At 41.2% G+C, this 27,261-nt stretch overlaps 3 protein-coding genes across 5 annotated transcripts in view; 1 reads left to right on the top strand and 2 right to left on the bottom strand.

The window, feature by feature from the left end:
• Window positions 1-1,091: 1,091 nt before the first annotated feature.
• On the bottom strand, window positions 1,092-12,981 carry ehhadh (enoyl-CoA, hydratase/3-hydroxyacyl CoA dehydrogenase). The gene is made up of 7 exons (XM_017424566.2): window positions 12,908-12,981; window positions 10,315-10,418; window positions 9,913-10,082; window positions 9,073-9,184; window positions 7,458-7,562; window positions 3,325-3,666; window positions 1,092-3,004 (listed from the first exon to the last, which is right to left on the bottom strand). The coding sequence occupies exons 1-7, from the start codon at window positions 12,979-12,981 to the stop codon at window positions 1,752-1,754; spliced, it is 2,160 nt and encodes a 719-aa protein (XP_017280055.1). The 3' UTR covers window positions 1,092-1,751.
• A 187-nt stretch (window positions 12,982-13,168) lies between these two features.
• On the top strand, window positions 13,169-18,636 carry tmem41aa (transmembrane protein 41aa). Its single transcript, XM_017424567.3, has 5 exons — window positions 13,169-13,579; window positions 14,769-14,919; window positions 15,270-15,431; window positions 16,626-16,764; window positions 17,120-18,636. Exons 1-5 carry the CDS (start codon window positions 13,404-13,406, stop codon window positions 17,338-17,340), a joined length of 849 nt encoding a protein of 282 aa, XP_017280056.1. The 5' UTR covers window positions 13,169-13,403; the 3' UTR covers window positions 17,341-18,636.
• A 463-nt stretch (window positions 18,637-19,099) lies between these two features.
• The window catches only part of igf2bp2a (insulin-like growth factor 2 mRNA binding protein 2a), a 50,589-nt gene continuing 42,427 nt past the window's right edge, over window positions 19,100-27,261 (bottom strand). For all 3 annotated transcript variants that reach the window (XM_037976142.1, XM_017424446.3, XM_017424447.3), the window contains 6 exons: window positions 26,845-26,913; window positions 25,924-26,046; window positions 24,467-24,541; window positions 24,168-24,299; window positions 23,811-23,924; window positions 19,100-23,131 (listed from right to left, as the gene is read on the bottom strand). In XM_037976142.1, the coding sequence (XP_037832070.1) occupies window positions 23,033-23,131; window positions 23,811-23,924; window positions 24,168-24,299; window positions 24,467-24,541; window positions 25,924-26,046; window positions 26,845-26,913 (612 nt within the window). In that variant the 3' untranslated portion in view covers window positions 19,100-23,032. The remainder of the gene's footprint in view (window positions 23,132-23,810; window positions 23,925-24,167; window positions 24,300-24,466; window positions 24,542-25,923; window positions 26,047-26,844; window positions 26,914-27,261) is intronic.

A 27,261-nucleotide genomic window follows, 5' to 3' on the forward strand; every position in this document is an offset into this window, starting at 1 on the left:
TCCCCTCTGTCACAGCTGAGCCAGCAGACACCGGGACACACAGGGACAACAGTTCCCAAGTTCCCATCATTAAATATTTGGGCTCGAAGTATGAGTTGGGGATCAGCCTCAGCTACTACCACAACAAACTTCAGCCAAATATCCGGAAAATTGACTGCTTGGTGGCAATATTTGTCTTTGATATGGTAGACTAGCTGTAGCAGCCATCTTGAATCAGGCTGGCTCCAGAAGATGATCAGCTGTAGAAGTACATCCAGAGGTTACTCTCTGAGAGTTTCATTAAAGTCTGTCCACTCATTCATGAGATATTTTGCTAACAGAGAGACTAGAACACTCAGAAACAGACAATTACATGATTGCCCACCTTACATCACAGCAGGTGATAATTACCAACACAGACAGAAGACATTACACAAAGTATATACAAATAAAGAAATATAATGTCACTTTAATACATTTTTATTCAAGAATTTGCTTGTAATTAACAAGAGTTATAAGAAATAAATACTGATACAGAAAAATTAAGTTAAAAAAAACATGCAAATGTTACAAATTTTCAGACTAATGTTATAAACTTCAAGACTTGTTTTGGCACAGATTAGGCTGAAACGGAGCCAATATTTAGACATTTTTCTGATTTTAATCCAGAGCAGTAACCCAGCACAGGGACTTGTGTATAAAGCTGTCAAGATGATGAAAAACTAGCTTATAAATAAGTCATGAATAAATGATTAAATTGTGCTTTTATATTCATATTTTATGACTTTATGTTGCTGTTATTTTGAATAATTTGGTTAAACTGAATATTTTATTGACATTTAATTAACTGAATATTTTATTGACATTTAATTCTGCTGTTTCTAAAGGCTACAGGCGACAGAAATAATTACACCCGTAACGTGAAACGATCACAGCCGGCTCATATCTTTGCAAGCGGGTGTTTATGTAGTCCTTTTGACAGACCTACGAGCACGACTCAGCTTCATCGAGCCTAATGTTTTGTGTTAAACATCGAATCTTTGCAGAGCCCATCATGCTCAGGTGATTTTTTCAGTAGCTGTGATAAAGCCGGAGCAGTTTCTAGTGTTTTGGGGAGTCGTTAAAATGTGGAAAAACAACTCATTCGGTGGATTATTGTGAAAACATCTCTCCACAACGCTCAAGGTCTCCTTCCTCTTCACAGATTGAGGCTCGTCGGCTGAATAACATCACAGGAGGTCTGTTCTTTCCTGCAGCCATCCAGTTAAAACAGTTTTCCCCTCTTTCTGCTGAGGCTGCAGCTGTAATTTTTACAACCTCAACAATTTACTCCAATTACTGTCAGCTCACATTCAAATTACTGGCTCCACACATCTAAATACTCTGCTGTGAAAACACTGAGCCAATTACGTTCTTATTTAATTTGCCTTTGCACATTTTATATGCACCTAATGCGTTGTTGTTACCATCAGCACTGCTAGATGCAAAAAAAATGTTTGTATTTGCATTTCTTCTTTCCTAAACTTTAATTTAAGTAGCTGAAATAACATAGGAAGAATTTATACATACATCATTTTTAAATTCTGATAAAGATAAAATACTTGTGAGGTAAAGATTGTTATTGTTTGGTTTATATTCTATTGGTTAACTCCTGCACACACACACCACAGCCATGACCCACAGCCACAATGTGTGAATGAATGACTCAGCATTATTGGATTAGGAAGCATAAAGAGCATTTGGTTGATTTGTGTAGGCGATGTTAAAGTTGTTTAAAGCTGGCTGTGGGGTTTCTTGATGACCTCCCTCCATTTGTTGATAGGTGGGCTGCCGCTGGCCACGAGCTTCCTGAGCAGGCTGCAGGGCTGCAGGTTGGGAACATCGGGGTGCACCTGGTGGTAGTGCTCCAGCCTCTCCAGCACCTTGTTCAGACCCACCATCCCAGCGTAGAACATGGGGCCGCCGCGGTGCTGGGGCCAGCCGTAGCCAAGAACATAGATGACATCGATGTCTTCTGGTCCTGCAGCTATTCCGTCCTCCAGAATGCGGAAGCCCTCGTTTATCAGCGCGTAGAGGCAGCGATCCAGCACCTCTTGGTGGTCGATGCGGCGCGCCACCAAGCCGTGTTGGGCTCGGTACTCCTCCAGAAAGCGGTGTAGCCAAGGATCGGGTTTAGCCACTCGACCACCAGGTTTGTCGTACTGGTACCATCCTCTGCCCGTTTTCTGACCAAACCTTACCTGCTCACAGAGCAGATCTCCCAGCGGGCTGTACCTGTGGCCTTCGCGGACTCTAGCGTACGGTCCCGTTAAAGCTTCCGGCGCCACAAGCCCAATTGCCTTTCTGACTCTCCAGCCTACATCGAGCCCAGAGAGGTCCGACATTCTGAACACACCCATAGCAAACCCAAACTCCTCCAGCACTTTATCTACCAGCTCAGGTGTGGCTCCCTCCTCCAACAGGAAGAAGGCTTGCTCCAGATAGGGCTTCAGTATGCGGTTCCCCACAAAGCCGCGGCAGTTTCCCACGGCTACGCTGACTTTGCCAATTTTACTCCCAATCTGCATGGCAGTGGCCACAGCTTGAGGGGATGACTTTTGTCCGTACACCACCTCCAGCAGCTTCATCACATGAGCTGGAGCAAAAAAGTGCATTCCAACCACCAGCTCCGGGTTCTGGGTTTGGGCGGCCAGCTCGTCTATGTCTAATCCAGAGGTGTTTGTGCAGAGGAACGTGCCTGGTTTGCATAAGGCTGACAGCTGCTGGAAGATGGCCTTCTTCAGCTCCATGTCCTCGAACACAGCTTCAATGACCAGGTCAACATCTGCCACGGCCTGGATCTTATGGCTGTAAATGACTTTATCGAGTGCCGGGGGGACCCCGCGTCTCCTGGCTCCTCGCTCCAACATGTCAGACACCCCCTGCTTTGCCTCTGTTAGCTGCTTCTCGTTGGTCTCCACGGCAACCACGGACAACCCTGCCTGTGCAAGGGCCACAGTTATACCTCGTCCCATGGTGCCAAGCCCTGAGAAGATAAAAATCAAACACTGAGTGCCACAGAAATCTCCTGTAAGATACCATTTATGCAGTGCTTGACTCTTTGATCGTTTTAGTCAGGCAGCAAAGCTGGCTATTTTAATGCACAAGCTGCTGAGCTTCACATATCCAAACTGTCATACTTACAACCCTCCCTGCAGGGAAGAGGGAGTTCATCCATTAAACTCTGATGAACTGTAAATGAGGGCTTAGTTTCCATAGACAACATGAAATTTGGAGATGCCACACAGATCGCCTGATGAGTCAGTATGCTTGTGTTAATTGAAATTAAAAGCCTAAAGCTCTTACCAATGACAGCTGCTCTACGTACGGGTCTGGGCTTGCTCGTGTCCCAGCGGGCTCCGCCGGGCGTACTCCACCTGCCGACCGCTCTCTGAGCAAAGAAATAGTACTGCAGAGCGCGAGCCTGGCCTGAGGTAAAGAGCCCCTTGAACAGCTCCCGCTCTCGCTCCATGCCATGGGCGTAGGGCAGCGTGGCAGCTGCACGGACCGCCTGGACACAAGCAACAGGTGCGAGGGCTCCACGGGCGCGCTGACGCACCCGCTGCATCGCCGTTTCAAAGACGGCGTCCACATCAGGAGGGTGCGGGCATGGATTGGTGCTTATACGGTGCAAATCTAGTGATTTACCTAAAAAAAAAAGGTTGAAGAAGTGACTTCAAAGGAATGACTGGCAGCAGAAAGGTGAAAGTAATCAATAAAAGCACTTCTGAATGTAATTTTCCATCATATGCGTCTGCATAATTCATGTTTTAAACTTTAAAGTGCCTCCTATCCCTCCACACGCTCCTAAAAAAAAAAACTCCTGAAATTTTTCAAACAGCACTCAGCAAGTCTGGCTCTAATTCATTTTTCAGGCACACTCAGCCACTCAATCTCTACATAGTCCAGTGGTTTCTGAGAGCAGACTGATCTGAGAGACCATTCCCAGATAATCGGAGCGACTCGGCCTCTGAGCTGTCACAGTTCACCTTGAATACTGCAGCTCAGAGCAAAACGCGAAAGCAAAGACTTGGTTCCAGGCAAAATAGCTGGTAAATTTACAATTCTTACAGCAAAGCAGCAATAAGAGGAAATGACGGTGACTCTTGTGCTTTTGAGCAAAAGTACCCATCCTACAGGAAATCCTTATTTTGGGAGCTGATATGAGTAGTTTTCTTAACACAAGATTGTACCCCTAAGCTCCATCTTATCGTGAAGATCCTATTGTTCTGTTTTCCTAACAGAGCACCTAACCCTCAGACTGGAGGTTTACTTGTGGTTCCTGGAGTTTCTAAAAGTAGAATGGGAGCTACTGTATCCCTTACAGTAGCTATGCTGCTTTAGGTTTAGACTCCTGAAGGACAAAATGACCACCTTTCCTCACTCTGCTGCTGTCTTTACTCTCTCTACTCTCCATGTTTGTATGTGCAATAATTATAGTCAGAATCCACACTTCTGTGTTCGTCTTTGTCTCTTTCCTGTCTTCTCAAACCGCAGCCAGTCGAGGCTGACAGCCGCTCATCCTGGTTCTGGTTCTGCTGGAGGTTTCTTCCTGTTAAAATGGAGTCTGTTCTTTCCACTGTCACCAGTGTGGTGCTCAGGATGGGGGATTGCAGCAAGGGGAAGATTAGACACAATCTGCTGGCTTTCTTAGAGACATGCATTTTACTATTTCCGTTCTGTATGTGAATGTGTTGTGTTATAATAGGAATGAATTGACTATTTTGGATTTAAATTTGGATCTGAACTGGATTTATTATTTATGTTGTTTTTGTTTAGTGCCCTGAGATTACTTTTGTAGTGAACTGGAGCTACATAAATAAACTGAATTGAACTGAACTGAAGACTTCCTGCCTCCCGTTGTGATTTTACATCATGGAACAATGAGAGCGAAGGAGATGGCCACTCTGTTTGAACCTTGTTAAAAGCATCCTAATTCCCAGTCCTGCCTCCTCTGACGTGATTACACGAGACAGTCGTCAGAAACCTTCACAGCTCCGCTGATTTACACTCAGCTGTGGGTCTGAGTCGGAAACTGGGTCACCATGGTGAAGCTTAAAGCGCCCGCAGCCACATCTGATTAATATCACCCACCTTTTCCTATAATAAAAAAAAAACAACAATTTTCTCTAATATCATCAGCGAAGAATAAACGCTGAAGATTGAATTCAACAGTTGAGCTGCAGCGAGGTGTGATGTGGCAGCGCGATGTGATCCCAGTGTGATTTAGGAGGCATTATTGCTGCAGTTAATCTGTAAATGGTTGAGCTGTGGATTTGCAGCGGAAGGGAATCCTGGCTGCTCCGACAGATGTAAAGGCCAGATGTTGCAACCACTGGGGTAAAAAAAAAAAAGAAAAAAGTTAATCTAGTCACTAGTGAGACTTGAATCTGCTTGCTTGTGGGGGTCTCTGCCCACTCAGCCACACGAGCATCAAATTCACTACACAAACTGCTTTTTACATAAACATGTCCCTGTGTGGTGTTTGTAAAGTGGTCGGCCATCTTCATGTGGCAGACCTAATTTATTGTGGCAAAAGCTGCACTTATGCTAGTTTTGTATATTTAAATACAAATTTCCTGTCCTTGCCTGACACGCCATGCTTTCATACGCATCAAAATCCTCACTTATTTTTCCCCATTTTCCTCATTAAAAACCAAACAACTCTCATATGCCCACCCACTAAGTCATTTGAAAGCAATTATCCATGATCTTTTTTACTGTAACATGCTCTTAAGTGTGTTTCTTCAGATCCAAATAATGACATTTTGTAAAGATGGATTTTCTCTTTGGCTGTAGGTGCAATATTAAGCGCAAACAGGCTCCCTGCTAATTTGTATGCTTCAGAAATAAGATGTCAACCCTCAAAAATCCATCAAGGAGCAGCGGAAGTTGACATATCTGAATCTTAAAAAGAAAGGAACTTGATGTCATAAAAACTCGTGTTTGTTTCGTGCAGGAGAATCAAAAGCTCTTCTAGCACCAGGAAGCAAAATACTCATTCCCCTTGTGTATGCTAACACACAAAAACCACACACTAGAGTGGGCGTCATGGGTTTAGTTCACTGTAAAACAAAGAAGACAAGCTAAAAAAAAAAGGAAAGGAGGATTTCACTAACTGTGCTTCTTTTGCTTTCCTGCTTTCCTTGATAAACGCTCTCATTTCTGTTTGGTAAACATAAAGTTAGACACAAAACGGGAGCTAAGTGTGAGCCTAGTGCCCTACATTTAAAACTAAAAATCTTGTTTTCTCTTTTCACAACACAAGAAATCTAAAGGGGATTGCTCAGATCTTTTGATACGTGGTTCTGTGGAAAGGTTATGGACAATTCATATCTTACCTGTTGTAGATAGCTCTTTGAATGAGGAACAGAGTTCAGATCTGACTGGATTGATGAGCTAATCGAGGCCAAGACCAAAGCGGATTGCTATGTGTTTCATAAATGTGTTAATAACTCCAATCTCAGTTTCACAGATGTTCATGTGAAGCATTTTTTCTTTAGCTTATAAAACCACTCTTTCTCCAAAGTGTCACACTGGTGTGAAAGCACGCTACATTAGCTATTATTAATCCTCTACACTTTTGCTCCCAGGCCACTGGGAGTTTGGACACAGACTTTGTTTGGTTGAGAAAACAGCGACAAACTAAACAAACGATGTTATGCAAAAGTGCAGAGGTTTAATATTACCGAATGAGAAATAATTGTTTTATTAGCCTGAAAAATGATATAAAACAGGCCCTCATTTGGCTAGCCATTAACGTAGCCTGAAGGAAAAGATGTCATCACTAAAAAGGTACTATTGATAACTATTTGACTTAACATCACTTTAAATTGGCCGTACTTTACCTTTAAGCTTAAACTGAGGATGTTCAAAGAGTTATCTACAACAGATAATATTAATTGTTCATAACCTTTCCGTGGAACCCCTCTTCACAGGCTCTAAATGATCAATTTAATAGTTTTTTTTTATTATTGGAGCTGAGCCCACTTTATTATCCTTACAGGGATCTGAATGAAAGAGAACCCCTTCCTCCAAAGCTGTAGGGATGTGGCACACTTCAGGAATCCACTCGGTGCGTAAATGAGTCAGACTCACGTGCAGGCGGCAATCCTCGTCCTCCTAAATGGCTGCTGAGAGCCCGTTATTAATATTCTAGGAAAGTTTGTCCCTTTTCGCCCTTTTGAATAATACAGCAAAAGCGGTGAAGACATCAGAGCACTTCTGACAGAGCCATGAAACATTTATGGATTCTGTGTTGGAGGATCTGTCTGCTGCGTCTCCTGCTTCCCTTGACTTCCAAAGCCTCTGTGTCAACACTTCTTGCCCAAAAATAACTGCTCTAGGAGGAGTTTCCCCTCCTTTCACAGAGTTATTTATTAAACTAGAGAAGATAGCTTCCATCATTCCAGTAGGAGCTCAGACTTTCTGTATCTTACCTGCGACGCTCAAGGCAAACTTGACAGCTTCATCCAGAGTGTTGCGATCAGTGACCTTGTCGACTATTCCCAGCTGCAGAGCCTCGGCTGCAGTCACATGGCGACCTGCGGGACAAACCAAAGCCTATAAATTTATAATATTACAATATACTAACTATAATACAAATGCAAAATCCATAGCAATTATTTAAACACTTTTAAAGAACCATAAAGGTTAAGAATCACAGGTTTTCCTAACAGATGTGTCACAGAGTCAGAACAGCCGTGAGCATACGCTGACACCTGCTGGTCATCAGTTCAATGTGTTTCACCAGCAGCTGCTGCAGCTCTTCACTGATGACTTATAAAATGTGGCCTAATAATCTAAAACACAATTACAGCCGTACACTTTTTGACTGCATTAACAACACGCAAGTCAGTGAACTTTTCAGGCCTTTTAATGAACATAATAACTGGCACAGCAGGGGGAAAGGATGTGAACTTCTTCAGATTAAAGACTCAGAAGCTCCTTTTATGGCAACAGCTTCCAGACATTTGCTGTAGCTGTTAAAGGCAAACTCTGTAACATTACTCCCAACAACACTGGACAATTTACAGATTTAATAAGAGAACAGATCCCTTCGAGTTGTGAAGTAAAATCTAAAATGGGTTAAAGTGGAAAACTTTCAACCATTCCGTCTTTCAGAGTAGGTTTTGCAAAAATGAATCTCTCTTTAGGTCAAGGACCAATAATCGGACATTCTCCTGTAAAAACCTTTTGAATTATATTTAATTCACCGTGCAGCCAGCCTGACTCAGCGGATGTTTAATACTTTGCCTCCTTTAGGACGCATTAGATGTCCTCTTCACTGTCTGCTTGAAACTTTTAACTCATCTTCAGTACCAGACAAATCGAGTTTAAAGACCTACTCGCAGGGTTTCTGTTTCCTTAAAAACAACACAATGTTCTTTTCTGAACGATGAAGCTCACATTTAAAGTTAAACCTAATGACCATGTCCATTTTTTATGAAAGTTTTGGCAAGTTTTGCTCACTAACAAACAGAAACAAAATTGAAGTTTCTCCACTTTTAAACACATTCTCTTTCAGTGTACTACTTTAATCATTTCCATAGTGCTTTCTTTAAACTCCTTATTGTCTTTTTTGTGTTTAATGCTTGAAAAAGCAGACTGAGAAGAGATAATTTTGTAAAAGTTTATCTTTAGGGGAAACTCTACAGCTCACCCTTCTGATTTCATCCGAGGCATCGGACTCTACTCAAGTTATGGGGAAGTGTTTGCAAATAATGTGAAACAGTTTGCATGTTTAAGGTTAGTTAGGCTTTTATTGTTACTGACATGAAGACTAGACAATAAAAAGTGACTAATTGATGCTAACGTTTGGCTAATTCCAAAGATTTCACAGTTTTTATTCTCTCAGTCTAAAGTAAAACCCAATTTTCTGCTGCACTAAACAATAACAAGTCATTTTCTCCCTTTATAACAGACTGAGACATCAAGCTACAGCTTAAATGCAAACACTCAGAAATGATCTTTACACCTAAGGCAGATCTAACACAACCAAACCTAACCAACACTTAAAAAAAAAAGCAGCCGAGAGTTTGTTTATTTTTCTACCTGTGGTGATGAGCTCCAAGGCAGCCGGGATACTGATGAGCCTCGGCAGACGCTGGGTTCCCCCCGCTCCCGGTAGCAGACCCAGACTCACCTCAGGGAGTCCAAGTTTGGCCTGAAAAAACAAAACGGCACAAAATATAACACCGACTATGTTTAGAACCACAGACTGTGACATTCTGATATTAACCTGAATTTAAAAAAAGCAAAAAGCATTTCTCCAACTATTCCAATCATGCTCATCTTAGTCACATTAAGTGTCGAGGCAGCGTGTCATGATCGAGGAGATGACTTTAGTTTGAACCATCAGTCTGTAATCATGTTTAATTAGGAAAAGATAATCGTAAAGTGTAAACAGTGGTGTTTTAATGAAAAGAAGCACTCCTGACATGAAAGTCAAATGTAGCAACACCTCAATCTGCCCACAGATATGCCCGTCTTTTAACCAGCTCAGGTATGCTCAGGTGTGATTGATGCAGATTGTTTTAAAAATGGCAAAATCGGCATAATAATTAGACTTACTAAACAGATATAATAAATAGTTGGATACAAAAAGCAATAGTACAGAAGGATGTGACTGAAGTGTAAATCATGACTGTTGTCCTGTTTTGTGACATAAACAGGGACATGAAGGGAATATTGTTTTTAAAATAAGAATATTGTGCATGTAAATACAGCTGGTGTAAACAGTGTAAGTTTGTTGGGTTTTTTTCTAATTTAAAAAGTCGGTTCAGTGAAAAGTCCCTCCATGACAGGAGATAAACCTGTCACTTGGACACTGACGCAGCTCGGCACCGCCACCGTCGCCGCACTGACTAACAGAGAGCGACGGCGTGAACTCACCTTGGAGTGGGCGATACGATAGTGACAACCAAGCGCCAACTCCAGGCCTCCACCTAAGGCGATGCCCTCGATGGCTGCCACCACCGGTTTGGCTGCTGACTCTATTCGATCAATCAGTGGTATCAGAGCAGGTCCGGACATGTTTGTCCCAAACTCCTTGATGTCGGCACCTGTTCGACAAAAACACCTTCAGGAGGCTGAAACTCAAAGATGGAAGTGACGCACTGAAACACGAGCTGTTTGGACTTTCACTAAACAAAATAACTATCTTTAATATAATGATTATCCCACAATTCACCACAATACAACGACAGGTTTAAAGTGGGAATATAAATGTACAAGAAAGGGTCTGAGGCTGCAGAGTTGTGTCAGTTTTGTGATGTTAGACAGAAATGTTCGTACCTCCACAGAACTTTCCGTTCTGCCCACAGATGACCACAGACTTCACCTCGGGTTCACTGAGGGCTCTGTCCATCATGTCAACGATACCCTGCCTCACCGCCGCACTGCAATCAGAACAACACGTTCTTTGCTTTTAAATTATTAACCAACTTGTACGATATTGTGCAAAAGTGTTGAGTCATGCCCCAGTTCTTTAATTTTTGCTCACAAGAAGCCAGACTTTCTTTTAATCTTTTAATGTGATCTGGATCAATAGTTTTGAAAGTGTTTCTCTGCACTTTGACTGATTTTTCACTCATCTTCAGCCCAGTTTTTAGAAGAATGTGCTTTTGTTTGTTAAGTTGCTTAACCCTGACCCGTGGATCACTCAGGAATCATCAGTAATACCGTTTTTTGCCAGGTCTTTGCTGGATCTGTTCCCGTCTCTGAAAAATATAACTTTCAGATAACGTCCACCTGCTCTATATGGTTTATTTATTTTAGACGTGACACTTTTTCTTTCGTCCTCCACTATCTTCTTTCAATTTCATTTAGCCACACACAGCAAGTTATCATGGTCGGGTACAAAGACAGGATTCAAAATGATAGAAAAAGAAGCCAAAGTTGAAAGGAAAAGTTTCATATTAGGACCTCTTTAAAAGATTACAATAAAATCTGCCTATTTCAAACCAAAGTGTAAAGAAATAAATGGTCTAGCACTTCTTGAAGGAATGCATGCTGCTTGCTGCCAGTCATGCCAGAGATTTAAACTGAGATCATCTTATGTTGAAAAATGACAAAGATAATGTTCTGCACACAATCCCATGCAATATTGCAAGCTATTATGCTCAGAGGATGTGTTGTGAATGACTCTCAGCTACTACCATGTAAAACTAGCTCAATATCTGCAAAACTGATTAGGTTAGAGTCATTTTTCTTGAGTCAGCTGAGGTTGATCAGCAGTCGGTTGTAAATGGACATTCGGTGATTACTTTCTGAAAGTTTCCTAAACTTTCTCTCAGGCAAACAGCAATAAGTAAATGATTAATTACTGTGTTTGACTGTAATGAACTCAGAGTAATGGTTTACGGTTTAACAGGTGACAGACAAGATAAGAAATCTCTAACCATGCACAGTTTATCGCATAATTTAAGGCAGGGGTGAAAGTAGAATTTAGCCTCTTTATCTGAATTTAAAAAGTACAGTGAACAAAACACTGCCATAAATGTACACACCACTACGAGCAAACAGTATCCAAATTATCAGAGCATGAAGTAGTTATTGTGCAACTTGCAGCACATTGTCAGTCTTTTAGTAATTTGGTGCATGAGCACGCATTTTAATAAAAGCAGCAACCTTGCATTAATGCAGGTGAGTTGTTTTAAGTACTTTAAAGCATCAAGATCCTTCAGTGGATTAAACTGTGTGGCCAGATTTGGAGGCTTAAATTGTAAAATAGCAACTCCTCCAACTTGCACACAAATAACATTCAACATTTCTCAGTTTTATTGGTCATTTCTTTGTCAGGAAGTGTCGTAGTACAACGCTAAACATCTGAAGTGACTGTTGTTCAACGCTGCATTAGTATGAAGGGGTTTTAGTTTATTTTATCCAAACAGAACAGCTTCAGCTCTGAAATGTTTGAGTTTTTTATAACATTTCTATTTGAATAAAAGGCTCTGACTACACAAAACAAATGTTATTTATTTATTTTAGGTCATTGTTTTATTGCATGTCTGTTTTATTGACACTCAGTTTACAGATGACTTGCATTTTTTGGAAATCGGTACGTTGGTTTAACTATCCCAACGAGAAGCTACAAGAGCCAGCAGATAGGCCTAACCCATAACACTTACACAACACGGTCCCTTAAAGCAAAAACAAATAAGTGATTAGGTCTTGTGAGGGCAAGTAGGAAAGTATTTCTTTTGCACAGCAGCTCTTTTTGTTCAATATTCCTAACATGGTTGAGTCTGACAGCTGTGATCTTGGGTTATTTTGTGACCTTTTTAGGACATTTACACACCTTTGGTTGACCACAGCAAACAAAAGCCACAATTATCTTCACTATCTGTGCACAGCCTGACTGCAGAAGCCAAATTCTTTAAATCCGGTGTTTGTTTAGAAATCTCCTAATGTCACAATACAGTTCTTCTAACCTCCGTGCTAAGGACCAGGCATTGTCAAATCTCTGTTCTTCAGATATAACAGGATGTTTTTTCACATGATGTGACTCTAAATGTTTATCCTCAAAGTTTGTTGACTTCAGCCAAACACACACGTGCAATATTGGTTTATTTCCCTGAATAAATAAATTATATCATTACATCCATTGTTTCACATCCCTTACTTGAAACAAACGGAGTAAATATGTCACTAATGTTGATAATATTTAAACAGCTATTTAGAAAACACTAGGTTAAAACAACATTTAAAGGGTATCTTTAAACAGTAAAAAAGGGAGATGGTATTTACTTTTTAAGCACAGATTTATCTTCCATGTTCACCTTTTATTGAGCAAAGTAAGATATATGTAGCAGAACTAATAGTTGTTGCACAACTTACTGACAAAAAAAAAACAACACCTCGCTGCAGTGTTTGACTTTTAGCTCACCTTAGTGCATTAACTGGAGGGTTTTGGAGAGTAATCACGCCAACAGACCCCGAAACTCGAGTGTACAAAGCCATGGTGTCGAATGGATGCTTCGAGCTGTCGTTTTAACCTTTTCTATGCGCCAACTGGACTTTGACGCTCCTTTTTTATAAAGAAAACTACATTAAAGCGTTTGGTTTGTCTCTGTTTTTGTCCCTCCGTGGATACCGTCCGAAAGGTTATTTGCTTTGTTAACCCTTTGCAGCACCGCTGCCCCCTCCTGGAGTGGAGCTGAAGAGCCTACTCGACTAATTTATCTTCTTTAATTTACTAAATTACGTTTAATTTGACTAATATATTTTAACGAGTTAGAATAGGTAAAATAAAGTCATTTATCATATCCATTAAACTCGGCCTGACTGCGCAGGGATATGACGTCACCGCGGCGGTTGACCGTTGTGTAGTGACAACACAACAACCAAGAGGTGACTGAAGTCTCCTTCTGACGCCGGGGAATATGCGCTCCCTCGTCGGTATACTTCTCGTTGTGATCGCAGCCAGCTGGTATCTGTATTTCCTGGCCATGTACCTCCCCGCCGGATCACGGAGACGTCCTCTGCCCGGTGCCGAGGCGGAACATGGTGAGGGCACGCAGTACGAGCGGCTCGGTGACGCTTCAGAGGAGCCCAGCAGGTAAACCTCCGCCTCCGGTGTTGTGTCAAAAAAGGTACCCCTGCCGTAAAAAGCCAAGCAGCTGTTCGCTGTTAGCCTCTGTATATAAAATACACCAGTTTCTGAAATTAAACAGTGTTTAAGTTGTAACGCTGTGCCACCACCAGTTAGCTTATTTCCGCTTTGTTCGTACAAACTTTATGTGAAAAACACCAAAGATCAGATCATTTTCTTACAGCATAGTCTTCATTGTGATTGCTGTTGGCTCGCTGGTTAATTAGTGTTTGTTTAACTGATCGATTTATTGGTATATCTTTATTTCCTGGTTCTTCTGAACCGAAGTCATATTAATTACGTATTGTATATGAATAATATAGTAGGCCTGCTTAAATATAGTAGGCCTGGCATTAAAATATTTAATGCCATGTTTTTCCAGTTACTAAGCACTCCTCCATGTTAAAACTAAATAAATATATCAAATGGTGCAGTTTGAAGGAGTTTACTTCAGTAGTTTTCCAGATATGCGATTCTGAAATGCAGGTACACAGTCAACGTAAACAAAGGCTGAATCTGCACAGAGGTTTATTTGTATACTTTACTCAACTAATCTGAGCGTAAATACATCTGTTCATCAAAACTGTCTGACTTCTTTATCCCTTAAGGCAGATGTCGCAATTACTGACCTATTTTCAGTCACTTCGGCTGTTTCTGTAGGTAAACAAACACAAGTGGCAAATGGCAGCAAATTTAGCTTGAAGTCTTTAATTTAACCACTGTTATGAAAATAAAAAAGTGTGTTTTTTATTTTATTTTTTATTAGTTTATTGGTCAGAGACCATGCACAGATTGAGTACCAGATTATAGGTTTCTAGTCTCTGTGGCAGGAAACAAAAGAAACCAAATAAATCTAACTACAAGACGCAAATTATTGGTGTAATTAAGGATGGCAGCTTTGCAAAAGTGGGTAAACAAGAATACATTTATCAGTATAATTGAGTTTTTAATACATTTGCCTTTTATTAGTTATTTTAGCTCATGATTGGTTTGGATTTTTACTCTCTACATAATATCATCCTTTCTACCAGTGGAAAAAGTGGACTTTTCTTTTTTTAAAATGTTAGATCAATGTTTAAAGATCTGTATTTGATGTTTTTCTGTCTGGGTAAAACACGGCCAGTGGGTCTTAACTTGAATGTGAATGTTCTCCCAGGTTGAAGTTCCCCTCAGATCTGGAGGAGCTGCGGGAACTGGCCAAGCTCCTGCAGTTTTACAAAACGGAGCACGCCGGATACGTCCTGCTGCTGTTCTCCAGCGCGTACCTCTACAAGCAGTCCTTTGCCATCCCTGGATCATCCCTGCTGGTGAGAAGAATCACAAGACAGATGTTTAGCATGATACTTGTCTTAAAATATGGTTTAAGGAATGTATTTGACTTCCATAGATAGATTAAAATCATCCATGAAAGTGTAAGTCGTGAAGACCTGCTGCAGCAGATAAAAATGCTCAGACGAGAGCAGGACGTTCATTGTTTTTCCACTCATATTGGAACGTTTGTAAAACTTTAATGCCGACTGTGCAAACAGAGAAAACCATGAACACGTCCAGCGCCTCACGCTTCAAACTGCTGTCAGATCTCATATTGCGCCTCTCTTTACGCACTTTGTGTGGAGAACGTGTTGTAACTGCAGGTCCTCTGCTCGTCTTTGTGCAGAACATTCTGGCAGGAGCCATCTTCGGATTGTACGAAGGGCTGCTGCTGGCCTGTGTGCTGACGACGGTGGGCTCCACCATGTGTTACTTCCTGTCCCAAGCCTTTGGAAAACATTTCATAGTGTATCTCTTCCCTGAGAAAGTCTCCCTCCTACAGAGGAAGGTACGTCTGAGTAAACTGATGTAAAGACAGAAACCAGACATGACACAATAAAACTAGTATCTTTACAGAACTATTTTCCATTAAATAATCAATTTATTTTTGACATACCAGTTCTAATGGCAGACGAGTCGACTAATCTCTAAATAACAGATACACAACTCCAAACTCTAATAGTGGAGACTCTACTTGTTGCCTTTAGGGCTTTGTCACCAACACATGCGACTTATTATAAAAGATCCATCAAATGATGTTCAGTTTCAATCAAAGTGCTTTTTATTTAAGTTTTAATTGATAGGCTTGCTGTTGAGCAAGTAGTGCCGTGTTTTGGTGATATACTTGCCACAAATGAGCCCCTCCTGGACGTGTGGCAGTGGCTTCTTCCCCTGATCGTTCGAACATCAGAACTCAGCGATGCCACGAGTCACAACCTGCCTTTACAGTATATTAAAAAAAAGCCTCATATCATCAGACAGGGATGAGTTTAGCTGGAATATTGCAACAGGTAAAAACATTTTTTCAAACAAAAACCATTCCTGAAAAATACCATAATACTACACTAAGTCATGCAGGGAAAAGGATTAAAGCTGACTGGTTTTTGATCATAAAGGCGGCAGTGATGACTATTTTCCTCGGTCTACAAGTCAGAGTATCACCGGGCAAAATACTGAAACAGACATATCCTTTTTTGGCTCTTAAAACCAGAAGCAAAGACATTTAGATTTTTGGGAGTATTCAGTATTGGAGATTATTTTTTTACGTTTTTGCAAATAAATCCCAGCTCATTTGTGTCCTCTCACTTCCTTTAATTAAAGACAATTCATGTCAGCAGCTTTGTCTTGAGATTCAGCCATTTTTAAACCCTTTTAGTGGTTTTATTATTATTAATAAATGTGTAATTTGTTACCTTGTCAGAAGCAGGAAAAAATAGAGAACACAATAAACTCTCTGACTGTTTTATATTCAAATATAGCCCCAAATCTGTAGTCTTCATTTGCTGTATGTTGTTTTATATCAGACTTTATTTGTTTAAAAGACTGATTAAAACATCTTAAATTTTCCAAAGCTATAGTAATTATATATTTTGCGTCTTAAAGAAGTTTAATTTGATTATTTTGAAGCTAAAACGTTTCGATGATGTGTTGCAGATCCGGTTTTCTCTTTCACATCAGTGTCATTTTCTGTGTCCCGTTCCAGGTGGAGGAGAACCGGAACTGTCTGTTCTTCTTACTGCTGTTCCTGAGATTCTGTCCCATGACTCCCAACTGGTTCCTGAACATGTCTTCCCCGGTCGCCAACATCCCCATCAAGTTCTTCTGCTCCTCGGTCTTCATCGGTAGGAGCTTATAGCTCACCCGACGGCTGTAATGATCTCATTGGACACTGCGCCCTCGCCACAGCTGCAGTCTAAATTAAACCGCTCTGCAGTTTGTTTATTCTGCCGAAAACGCGCTGCACTTCTTGAATAAACAAATCACCGCTGAAAAGGTCACTGCAGTGATTAAATTATTAGATTCAAAGCAATCAGCATCACAAAACCCTTTCAGATTTTAAATGTAAACACGATTATTGCATTAAAATGTATGAAATCAGTGATCCTTCCACCTACACTAATTGTGTATTTTAAAGGTCTTTGTTTTGGACAGTCTGGATTTCTAGTTTTTGATGCTGTTTTGTGCCTTCCTCCTCAGGCCTCCTACCGTACAACTTCATCTGTGTGCAGACTGGCGCCATGCTGTCCGAAGTGTCCTCGCTGGACGACCTGTTCTCCTGGGAGCGGATCCTGCAGCTGCTGGGCATCGCCTTCATGGCTCTGCTGCCCACCGTCATCATCCGCCTCTTCACCCAAGTGAGGCCCGAGCCGGACGCTCGGCCCCAGAACGGACCCGTCGAGGATAAGAAAGAGCAGTGACTCGTCGCTGGGTTTGTCTCGGTGTTCTGATGCCTTCTCCTCAGGAGAGCAAACGTATTAAAAGAGGCGACTTTTCAGGAAAACCTTTGTCTCTCTATCTAGTGTGTAAATGTTTCCAACTCTGGAGTGCTTTACTCTTCTGGGCCCTCGTGGAGATGAACAGGAGCCACTCATAGATGGGTTTAACGTGTTTGTGATCTTGTTTTGGTTTTTGTGCCACATGCAGTTTAAGCATATAGTTTTCTGTATGTATATAAATGTGTGAATGTACAGGAACTGTGACGATGAGGAAGGATTTAAAGGAAGACAATGCTTCAGTTTAACCAGCTCGTGTTTAAAGTGCCTTTCGTGCAGTTTTGACCTTTAAATTCTGCCTTCGTAGACACTCTAAAATATTAATATAAAAAAATGAAGATCCAGCCATGATTGTAAAGACTGGATGGTTCAGGTGAATGTTTCTATCAGTTTATATGAATGTTCTTTATTTGTAAATGAATTAATGATTAGTTTGGGAATAAAAACTAGTCACCTACAACATTAAACCATAAGGTTCTGACTTTTACACAAAGGTATTTCCTCAGCATCATTAGTGTTGTTCAGAAGCATAACTCTTCAGTTTTAGGCAGGGGGTCTTATTGTTATGGCTGATCCCCGTAGGTTTTTTCCTTTCTGTTTGATATTTACATTTTACTGATGATTTTGTTTAAAAAAAAAGCTATATCAAAGTGTTGTTTTGACACCAAATTTAGTGGTTTACTGTGAAATTTAGCCTCTTGTAATCAAATTTGTTGTGACTTCAGCAGATTTCTGGGGCCTGTTCATCATGTTGCTGTGTTCTTTCTTGTGTTAGAAAAGTGTTTATTTAATTCAGAATGTGTGAAGCTGTAACGTGGCACACCCTTTACTTTTTATGATCCGTGGACGTACCCTGGGTAAAGTGTTATTTCTTGTACAATTTTATATTTGCCTTTTTTGTTTTTGCTGTGGAGATGTAGATCATTTTTGTAAATTAATGTACTGTAAATTCATATTTATCAGCACATGACGGCCGCGCCCAAAGCCACGTTTCAGAGCAGGGACGATGTATGAAGCGGTCGTGCAAAAGCATTTCCAGGACACTTTCAGACCATCTTTATTAGTGTTTGATTACAAATTTGTGAACAAAATCCATGTTTGCAGTGTGGTGTTTACTCCGTTTCCATGGTTTGACCGTGATGACCGTTTTAGAGGTCATAAATGATGCAGCACCTTTATGTCATCGGTGAGAAAACTAAAATAAAACAACGTGAGACGTGATAGATATCTTTCATATAATCTTTATTGCTCAGATCCATGTTGCTCAGCAATACAGTTCACTCATCAAAACAACAGTTTGGCTGCAACCGGAGAGACGCTGATCCCTGATCTGTGGATCATTTGTCCGTCCAGCTCACAGTCACTGATTACCTTCAGGTGTTTGAAGCCTTTTGGCTTGTGGGTAATGTAGGACTTTAGGGTTTTAACTTACTGAAGAAACAAAAGGAATCTCCCAATGCAGTTATTATAACCGGATCCAGGTAAGACCACAATTCAGAGATTAGTGCTAGTTGAAGCGTAGTACAAACCGGATCGCCTGCATAAATATCATGCAATGCTTTGCATTTAATAAGATCGGACAAAAATAAAAACACTGCAGTGGTTCTGCATATATTTGACCAGATTAAATCCTTCGTCACCTGATTTGTGATGCTTTGGATGATGTTGAATCACCTCTGTTTGCTCCCAAAGGCAGAACAACTTTTTTTTTTATTTTCAGGCCTGGGTTAATCTTTCAACTTGTCAAAAAGCTGTTTTTAACTTTGCATTTCCCTCCCATTTCAATTCCAATACCTGTTCAAAGTCCTAGCTAGGATATTTTTTCCACCACAGTTTAATAACTAGTATTACTGGTAGTGATCTAGTGAATATTATGAATGCCAATCTACTGCTCCAGACTACATCGTTTAATCGGTGAAAATGGCGAGAAAACCAGACAAAAGGAAGGCATAGCTATTCAATCACTGTATGATATGACTAACAGTGTACACTCTTAGTGATGTGTGCAGTTGTGGTTTTCTGATACTGAAAATTAATGCCTAACAACACCCCACAAAACCAAAAAAAAAAGAAAAAAAAATACCAATCCTTATGAATAAAAAAAAAAGAAAAGGCTTCACCTCAGGGTGTTATTCTAGCAACACTGCAGTGAAACTGAACCAGCTTAGAGGGAAACCTGTGCCTACAAAGAGCCAAAAACACAAGAGAAACAGAGGTCTGAGAACGCAGGAAAAACCTATCCAGACGAAAAGATCAAGAGACGAAAACCACGACTTTCAGTGCTACAATGAAAAGCCGCTTCTCTCCAACACATGCTCGACCACCGCAGGAGTCGGGCGACCAAATCGAAGCACCGTACTGCATTTAGGTAAGGTCAGTGTACTTGAATCAAGTCTGGTGAGCTTTCATCATCAGTGTATGAGGTACTGTACCGGCTGTGGGGAGGCTGCTGACAGCCTCAGGCATTGTGTGACTTTGATAGACCTTTCTATGAAGTTTTTTTTTTTTTTTAAGAACTGCAAGTTTGTGTTCACTGGGACAAAAATGATCCACCTCATCTGATGACAAAAGTCTCCATAAAGTACAAACCGACTCTCAACAGTCAAAAATAAGCCCCCCCAAAAAGACAAAAACTAACTTCCACTATGTCGTTTCTGCCCTAGGTTTAGTAACTAATGTCAGCCATGGATTCAGAGAGGTGATTCTGAAATGTACAGCACATCAAAAGAGAACATCTGCAGATCGATGGGAAGCCGAGTTTAGAGGTCGGTTTGAGGAAAAGCTGCGGCGCTCTAAACTTTCCCACCGACGTTAAAGAGAGACAGAAAACAATGCAGTTATGTGTGAGTCTATTGTACATGTTTACAGATATACAGTTTTCTTGTTGCACACAGTGACATTTTAACGACTACAGGTGTTTACATTCTGCACAGAAGACGAGGGTTTTACACCACGCTCAGGGGGTCCTGTCAGTGTGTTTTTGCAGCTTTGTGTTTTCTTCAAATCAACCCCGGATTATGCTGTTATGCTGGTAAGATTAGGTTGATATAAAGTTCTGTTGTGAATTATCTTTTTTTTTTTCATGTACAGTTTTAAAAAACCTGAAGTTGGGAAAAAAACAGGAGGTATAGTTGGTTAGTTTCTGTATCTTTTGTTTGTTTTTGTTTTTTTCTGATGGTGAAATCAGTACACGACATCCACATTCAGAACCACATCGGGCGGGTATGTACCCCAAAGATCCTGCTTTTTCCTTCCTTTTTAAAAATGGACTTGGAAATCCGTTGACGTGTTATCATTCAGAGGTCGCCTGGCGTCCAGGCAAACACAGTTCAACAGTATGGTTTACAAGGTTTCACTAGTCGGCTGGACCTGAAAGAGTGTAGAGATTACTGCAGATCTTTTCTTCTCTTTTTCATTAAAAAAAAAGAAAATTCAAAACGCTCAAAATGATCAGTTAACAAGGCATACAAAAAGGGGAAATGAAAGATTGGACTGAGGTACCCTGAAGCCTGAGGTAGATCACAATACTGACATGCGCACTGTTCACATCCTGTCCAAAGTTAACGCGGTGGTTCACTTTACTTCTCTCCTATTTTTTCAGGTTTTTTTATAATATTATTCATAGTCTAGTTTTCAAGAAAATAAACACTTCCCTTCAAAACAATATGGCAGTGTCCCACTGAGGAAAAAAAGGAAAGGATTTTAATTTTTTTGTTTCTTATCAATAGATCTCATCACAAAATAGGAAAAAAATAGATTCATAAATATTATTTTTACTCTCTCTTTTTTTTATATATATTTACACACACATATGCGAACACACACTCACACAGGCAGACACACGCGCAAAGGAAGCTGTGCGAATTGGCAATAACCGTTCGTCTGGAAGATGAAGCTGATGGGTGATGTCTGTCTGAGAGGGGACGAAAATAAGGCAACAAGCTTCCACGGCCTCCAACATAAAGCACAAGAGGACACCGTGGCCTGCGAAGTCCAGCGAGGCTCGCCGGAGCAAACTAAAGCCACGATAAGTGAGAAGGTCAAGCGTGAGGATGACAATCTGTGTGTCGTGTGCAGCTGGGCCGGCCCGCTGGACGCGGCAGGGGTGATGTTTTCTAAAATGAAAAGAAAAGAAAAAAAAGGGGGGCTGCATATTGTACATTCACAGCTGTCATGCCATTTTGTTTGATTTTTTTTTTCTTTCTTTTTAGAAAACTCCCTGACAAGAGAGGGTTGAAGCCAAACGCGGTCACGATTGCGGTGGTGTGTGTACCACAGGTCATACGGTGCCCCCCCTCCCACCATCGTCTAACCCCGTGACCTTTCACTGCCGCTCCCCTTCAACTCTAACCCCCTTCTGGGCCCTCAGCTCACATCGTGTGTTGGCCCTCATGACGTCCTCATAAGGCCAAGCGTGTGACGGCGCAAATTACAATCATTTACCTAAAGGTGCGCCGTTTTTCTTTTTTATATTTAGGACGTCAATTTTTGCTCTGATTATCGAGGATAACGCCTTTTTTGGAAATATCAGGACAAGCTTGGATTTAGACATCTTTGCACAGCATTGGAGTGTGAAACTAGCTGTAAAAAATAAAATCCCTCTGCTGTGTTTTACCTCTCTTTGAGCAAAAAGTGGCAGTCAGTTCAATGTCATCAAAAGGCTACAAACTAAAAAAAAAAGGTATATTTGTAACCTAATAAAAATGCAAAGCCGGACGAGAGAGTGGCGAGAAAGTGAAGCAGAAATTAACAGAACAGAAAAAGGTTGGAAAAAAAGGACAGCTATTCGAAAGGGACATTATCTTTTGCGTTGGCACACACACAGGCTTGTTACAAAAACTCATTCATCATATTTACTCAGAGGGGAGATTTTTTTTTTGTTTTAAATTCAGTTGCCTAAACAGCAAAGAAACCAGGGGAACTGCTTCATGAGGCTGCTACAGCCCCGTCTCCTGAACAAGCTAAACATTAAAAACTGCACTTAGCTGTACTGCCATTTTGACCAAATAAAAAATAACAGTGCATACTCTCAGTGTGTATCAGTGTACGTTTCTACTCTGCATTAATACTGCTAAGGATATTTTATCTCACAATCTAAATTATCTTAAAGGAGGAGGTGCCCTTTGTCACTCGCTCATGTTTCTAACTCACTAAATCAATCAAAATGCCTCGTGTACACTCGTGTTAATAGACTTCTGTTGTATTTGTTCGATCTGTCTGTTAGGCCTATGTTAGTCCAACTAAAGAGATAATGTTACGCAGGGCGACATATTTCTTGTTTAACGGTTTTTTAACTTATAAGTCAACAGTTTTCAAATTTTAAATCATTTCCACCTTCTTCTTTTTTTGTTGGTTTTTTTTTGGTCTTTTTGATTTTATTGTATCAGAACGGTTTCTCCTGCTCTGTCTGCTCTCGCAGGGCTGGCAGTGCACATAACGCCCTCAAGCCTTTGGCTCTCACTTGTTTCCCCCCTCGGCGAAGTTCTTTGGTTTTGATCCCGGTGCTGCTGGTCAGCCCTGTGTGTCCTCCGTGGCCTTGGCCTTAGTCTGGGTAGGTCTCTGTCCATTTGGGAGGGCTACATTCATTGGCTGGTGCCCGCTGGAGCCACCTCGCTGGTCACTTGGAGTGATGCGGTGACACGGCGGCGCCCTGCTGGTGCTTCTGTTCCTGCTGTTTGACCTGCTGAATGATCTCCCGGATCTTCCTCTGTGCAGTCTGTGAGAGGGATCAGGAGCTTATGAGAAAGGTGAACACTTAAGAAGAAAATTTCTTTACATACAGACGTGGATGGGTTAGTTTGAACGTCTCCTCAAAGAAAAACGCCCCACAATTGTCACTGAAATACCTTCAAATTAAATAGGAAAGATTTACTGAAACCCAACTATTAAAAATCACATATTGCTTTTGAATTTTGATTCAAAAGAATTATTATAAAAAATAAATAAATAAAGCTGGCCTTGACAGACAGATGGTACCATTTACTTAATATTTTGTTGCACAACCTGTTAGGTAACCACTGCAAGCAGCTGATTTGTATAACTGTCTGAGACTGCACCTGTCCACAGGTATTTTGTCCCACTCCTCATATGCAAACTGCTCCAGCTCTCAGGTTTGAAGGGTTCCTTCTCCAGACTGCACGTTTCAGCTCCTTCCACAGATGTTCAATAGCATTTAGATCAGGGCTCAGGAGGACACTTCGGAATGGTCTAATGTTTTGTTCTGAGTGTGTTAAGCTGTGTGACATCACATTTAATTCATGTATTTGTTTGCACGTCTTTTCCACTTTAACAATCTGTCACCTCCTCTTACTGCAACCTTATTGTCAAGGGCTGCACTTTTTCGCCACGCTTCCCCCTGTTAACCAAACAACTGAGCCCATTTACTTCCTGCGTACCTGGCTGGCAAAGAAATGCCCGCTGATTTTCACAAAGACCTCGTCGTTCTCGTCAGGAATTTGGTCCCGCGGTACAATGACCTCTGCGCTCGTGAGGTTCTGCAGCTCGTTTACCTGGAACGAGGACACACAGCCCAGAGATTAAGATCTCACCTTCAATTTCACCTCCGGCCTCACTTACAGAGCACAGACGTTACTCACTGACAGTAAACGTATCACGGTTACCTCAGCGAAACACACAAAAGGCTGACATTTGACAAGGACGACGCTACAGATAAAAAGCTAAGGATAAAGTTTAATCAGGTGTGAACCTCCTTTGCAGCCTTGACTAGAACTGAGTACAGAGCGTCTGCTCACCGTCTTGCCACCTTTGCCGATGACCCTGCCGGCTGCAGTCGAGGGAACCTTGATGTGTGTCTCCAGTTTGACCTCCTCCTTTCCTGAGAAGAAGTTCTCCTCTTTCAGCTTCCCAAATATCCGACCTTGTGCCTGGAATACAAAGGAGGGTATGAGGCAAGGAGAGGCCGGGGAAGATGGGGACACACAGTGATCCACTGATGTTTACTATAAATAAATGTACACAGGTCTCAAATATGATTTAGATAAGAAAAGTAAGATTTTTCTTCTTAACGTCTTGCACATTGAGTTGGTTTTACCTTAAACTGTGCCTCTGGAGTTCCAGTAATGATAACCATCCTCTCAGTAACATCTGGGCTCTCAGCTGGGGCAATCTGGAGTAAACATGTGGAGATAAAGTACAGAGATGAGTGAAAACACCAGCTTTCAGCTAAATTCCTCCAGTCTAAACAGACAGAAGGCATCGAAAACCCAATCATCCAGCAAGATGAAAACGATGGGATGTTGTACAAAATTTAAAACCAAAATGAAATGATTTGCAAATCCCATATTTAGTTCACAATTGAACATAATTGATTTATCACACATTTAAACTAATAAATTTAACAATTTTTCTCTTAAGTAATGTTGATTTTTATGGCAGCAACACATCTAAAATAAAGTTAGGACAGGAGGAAACAAAAGGCTGTAAAAATAAGTGGTACAAATAAGAAACAGCTGGAGGAGCATTTCACAATAAATGAGCTTCAGCGGTCAGAGGTCAGTCAGAGGACTGAGTATAAACAGAGAATTTTAGAGGCTGAATCTGTCAGAAGTAAAGATGGACAGAGGTTCATCAGTCTAAAAATCGTGGAACAGTGTTAAAATAATGTTCCTCAGTAGAACATCGGGAAGACATTGAATATCCCATCATCTATAGTTCTTTATATCATTAAAAAAATCAAGAATTTGTAGGAATCTTTGAGTTCAAAGGACAAAAGGCTAAAAGTCATGACTGGATGATCTTCAGGCAGAACTGCATTAAATCAGGTCTGATTCTGTTCTGGACATCACTGCATGGACTCAGGAACACTTCCACAGATCACTGTCTGTAAACACAGTTCACTGAACCATCCACAAACGCTGCTTAAAGCTCTATCAGGCAAAGAAGAAGATATATGTGAACTCCATCCAGAAGCACCGCCATCTTCTCATTTAAAATGGACTGAGACAAAGTGGACAACTGTTCTGTGCTCAGACAAATTCTTTTTGGAAACCACGAGACACCACATCCTCCGAACCAAAGAGAAGAGGGTTTGTTATCAGTATATACAGGTTTGATAGCAACATGTGCTCCAATCCAGCAAAGAAGACCCAGGATTGCTGAACACTTAGAATCTTACATCAGGACAAGATCAGGACAAGATTCCCCTGGTTGTAAAATATTGTATAATAAATACAAATGTATAACATCCACTTTCAAAAATCAAGCCAGTAATTGCTTCTCGTTATATAATCTGAAATACTCAGTTCTCGAGTCATTTTCTTTCCCCTCTTTTTAATCAAGGAAGCTGCGTCAGCTGCGGTCAGTGAAGTGCTGCTGACTCAGCCGGCAATCATTTCCAACTTAACATCTGTTTAACCGGGGAGCTTTTAAAAATTCGGAGCACATTTATCGCGTGTTTGTGGACTCGACCTAACAGATTACCATCATTCTGATCACCTTTCTCTTCTTTCTCGTTAAGTCTCAAAGCGTTATCGACATGAGCAAATGCACCTTGATGGAAGCGCCGGCGAAGTGGGCGAGTTGCTTGATGTGCTGACCCTTCTTGCCTATCAGGGCTCCGACTGCCTGAGTTGGAATAAAGAGGTAGACGACCTCCTGTTCTGGAGCCTGTTGCTGAAAGGAAAAAAAAAAAAAAAAAACAAGAAAAACACTCAGAAATGAACAAAAGCTGATGTAACTCACTAGAAAAACAGCAACTTTTTGGGTAAACATCCTTTTCTGGCTGTGTCTGAATGGAATATTTCCTGTTAGGGATGGTTCCCTGTGTTTTTGTTTCTCTTAGCATGGTAACACTCGTGTACTTGAGGTTTATAAAGTGAATTCTTATGAACCACAGAACAACCCTGGGTAGTAAAGTCAGCCAGACATATTTGTGGTGTCCTGATGACTAGGTGATGAGAAAGCTGACTGAGAAGCTGTAATCACTTATTATTTTGACTCCAGTTATCTCATTTATAAATTGATTCATGACAGTCCTGCATAATGAGACTGTTTTTCTTCTTTTTTTGCAGATAACTTCAGCATGTCACCTGCTGACTTTCGTAGCTGCAGCCATTTTGGTCAAATGTTGAAAAAAAATGTTATCCACGATATCATGCAGTATAGTGAGATGACCTGGTCAAAGCATATGTTGAGATTGACTTTTAGCTACAAACATGTGAAATCTTAGCTCAACATCTGTAAAATTGGCTGAATTAAAGCAGTTTTTGTGTTTTCTAAGGTCAGTCGTCCGTGGCAGCCATCTTGAATCAAGCTGAGTCCAAACGTTAATCTTGTAGATGTACAACCAGTGATTTGTTTTTCAACAAAATTCATCCAGCGGCTCACGAGGTGTTTAGGTAACAGACTGAATCACATACAAGTAATGATGAAAGTTACTGATCACCACAGCAGCAGTGGCTGAGAACGTACTGAGTGCTGGTGGGACATGGCACTTGCTGGAGGAACCCCGTACAGGCCGCCGAGATGTGAAGAGTGACCCTAAAAAAGGGCAAAACAAGCGGATCAGATGGCACGTCAACACACACACACACACACAAGGTCCCACCCGCTTCAAAAAGTCACAAACATACACAACTGCAGCTCCTACTGAGGGGGGATTTCAGGGTAAGGGCTCACGGTGAATCACTCTGACTCTGAAGCACGCATTCTCACACGGTGTCTCACGCCACTCAGGCCTGACCTCACCAGGCGACGAGCGGAGACTTTTGTTTTACAGACAAACTGACTCATCTCCGAAGAAGACGAGGGGAATTCTGCACGATTCGACGCGTGCGCTACATCACGCAAGGAAGACTTGAGCCAACGCTGTTTCCTCCTGACACCTTT

Source organism: Kryptolebias marmoratus, linkage group LG6 (genome assembly GCF_001649575.2).
Source record: "Kryptolebias marmoratus isolate JLee-2015 linkage group LG6, ASM164957v2, whole genome shotgun sequence".
Lineage (NCBI taxonomy): Eukaryota > Metazoa > Chordata > Actinopteri > Cyprinodontiformes > Rivulidae > Kryptolebias > Kryptolebias marmoratus.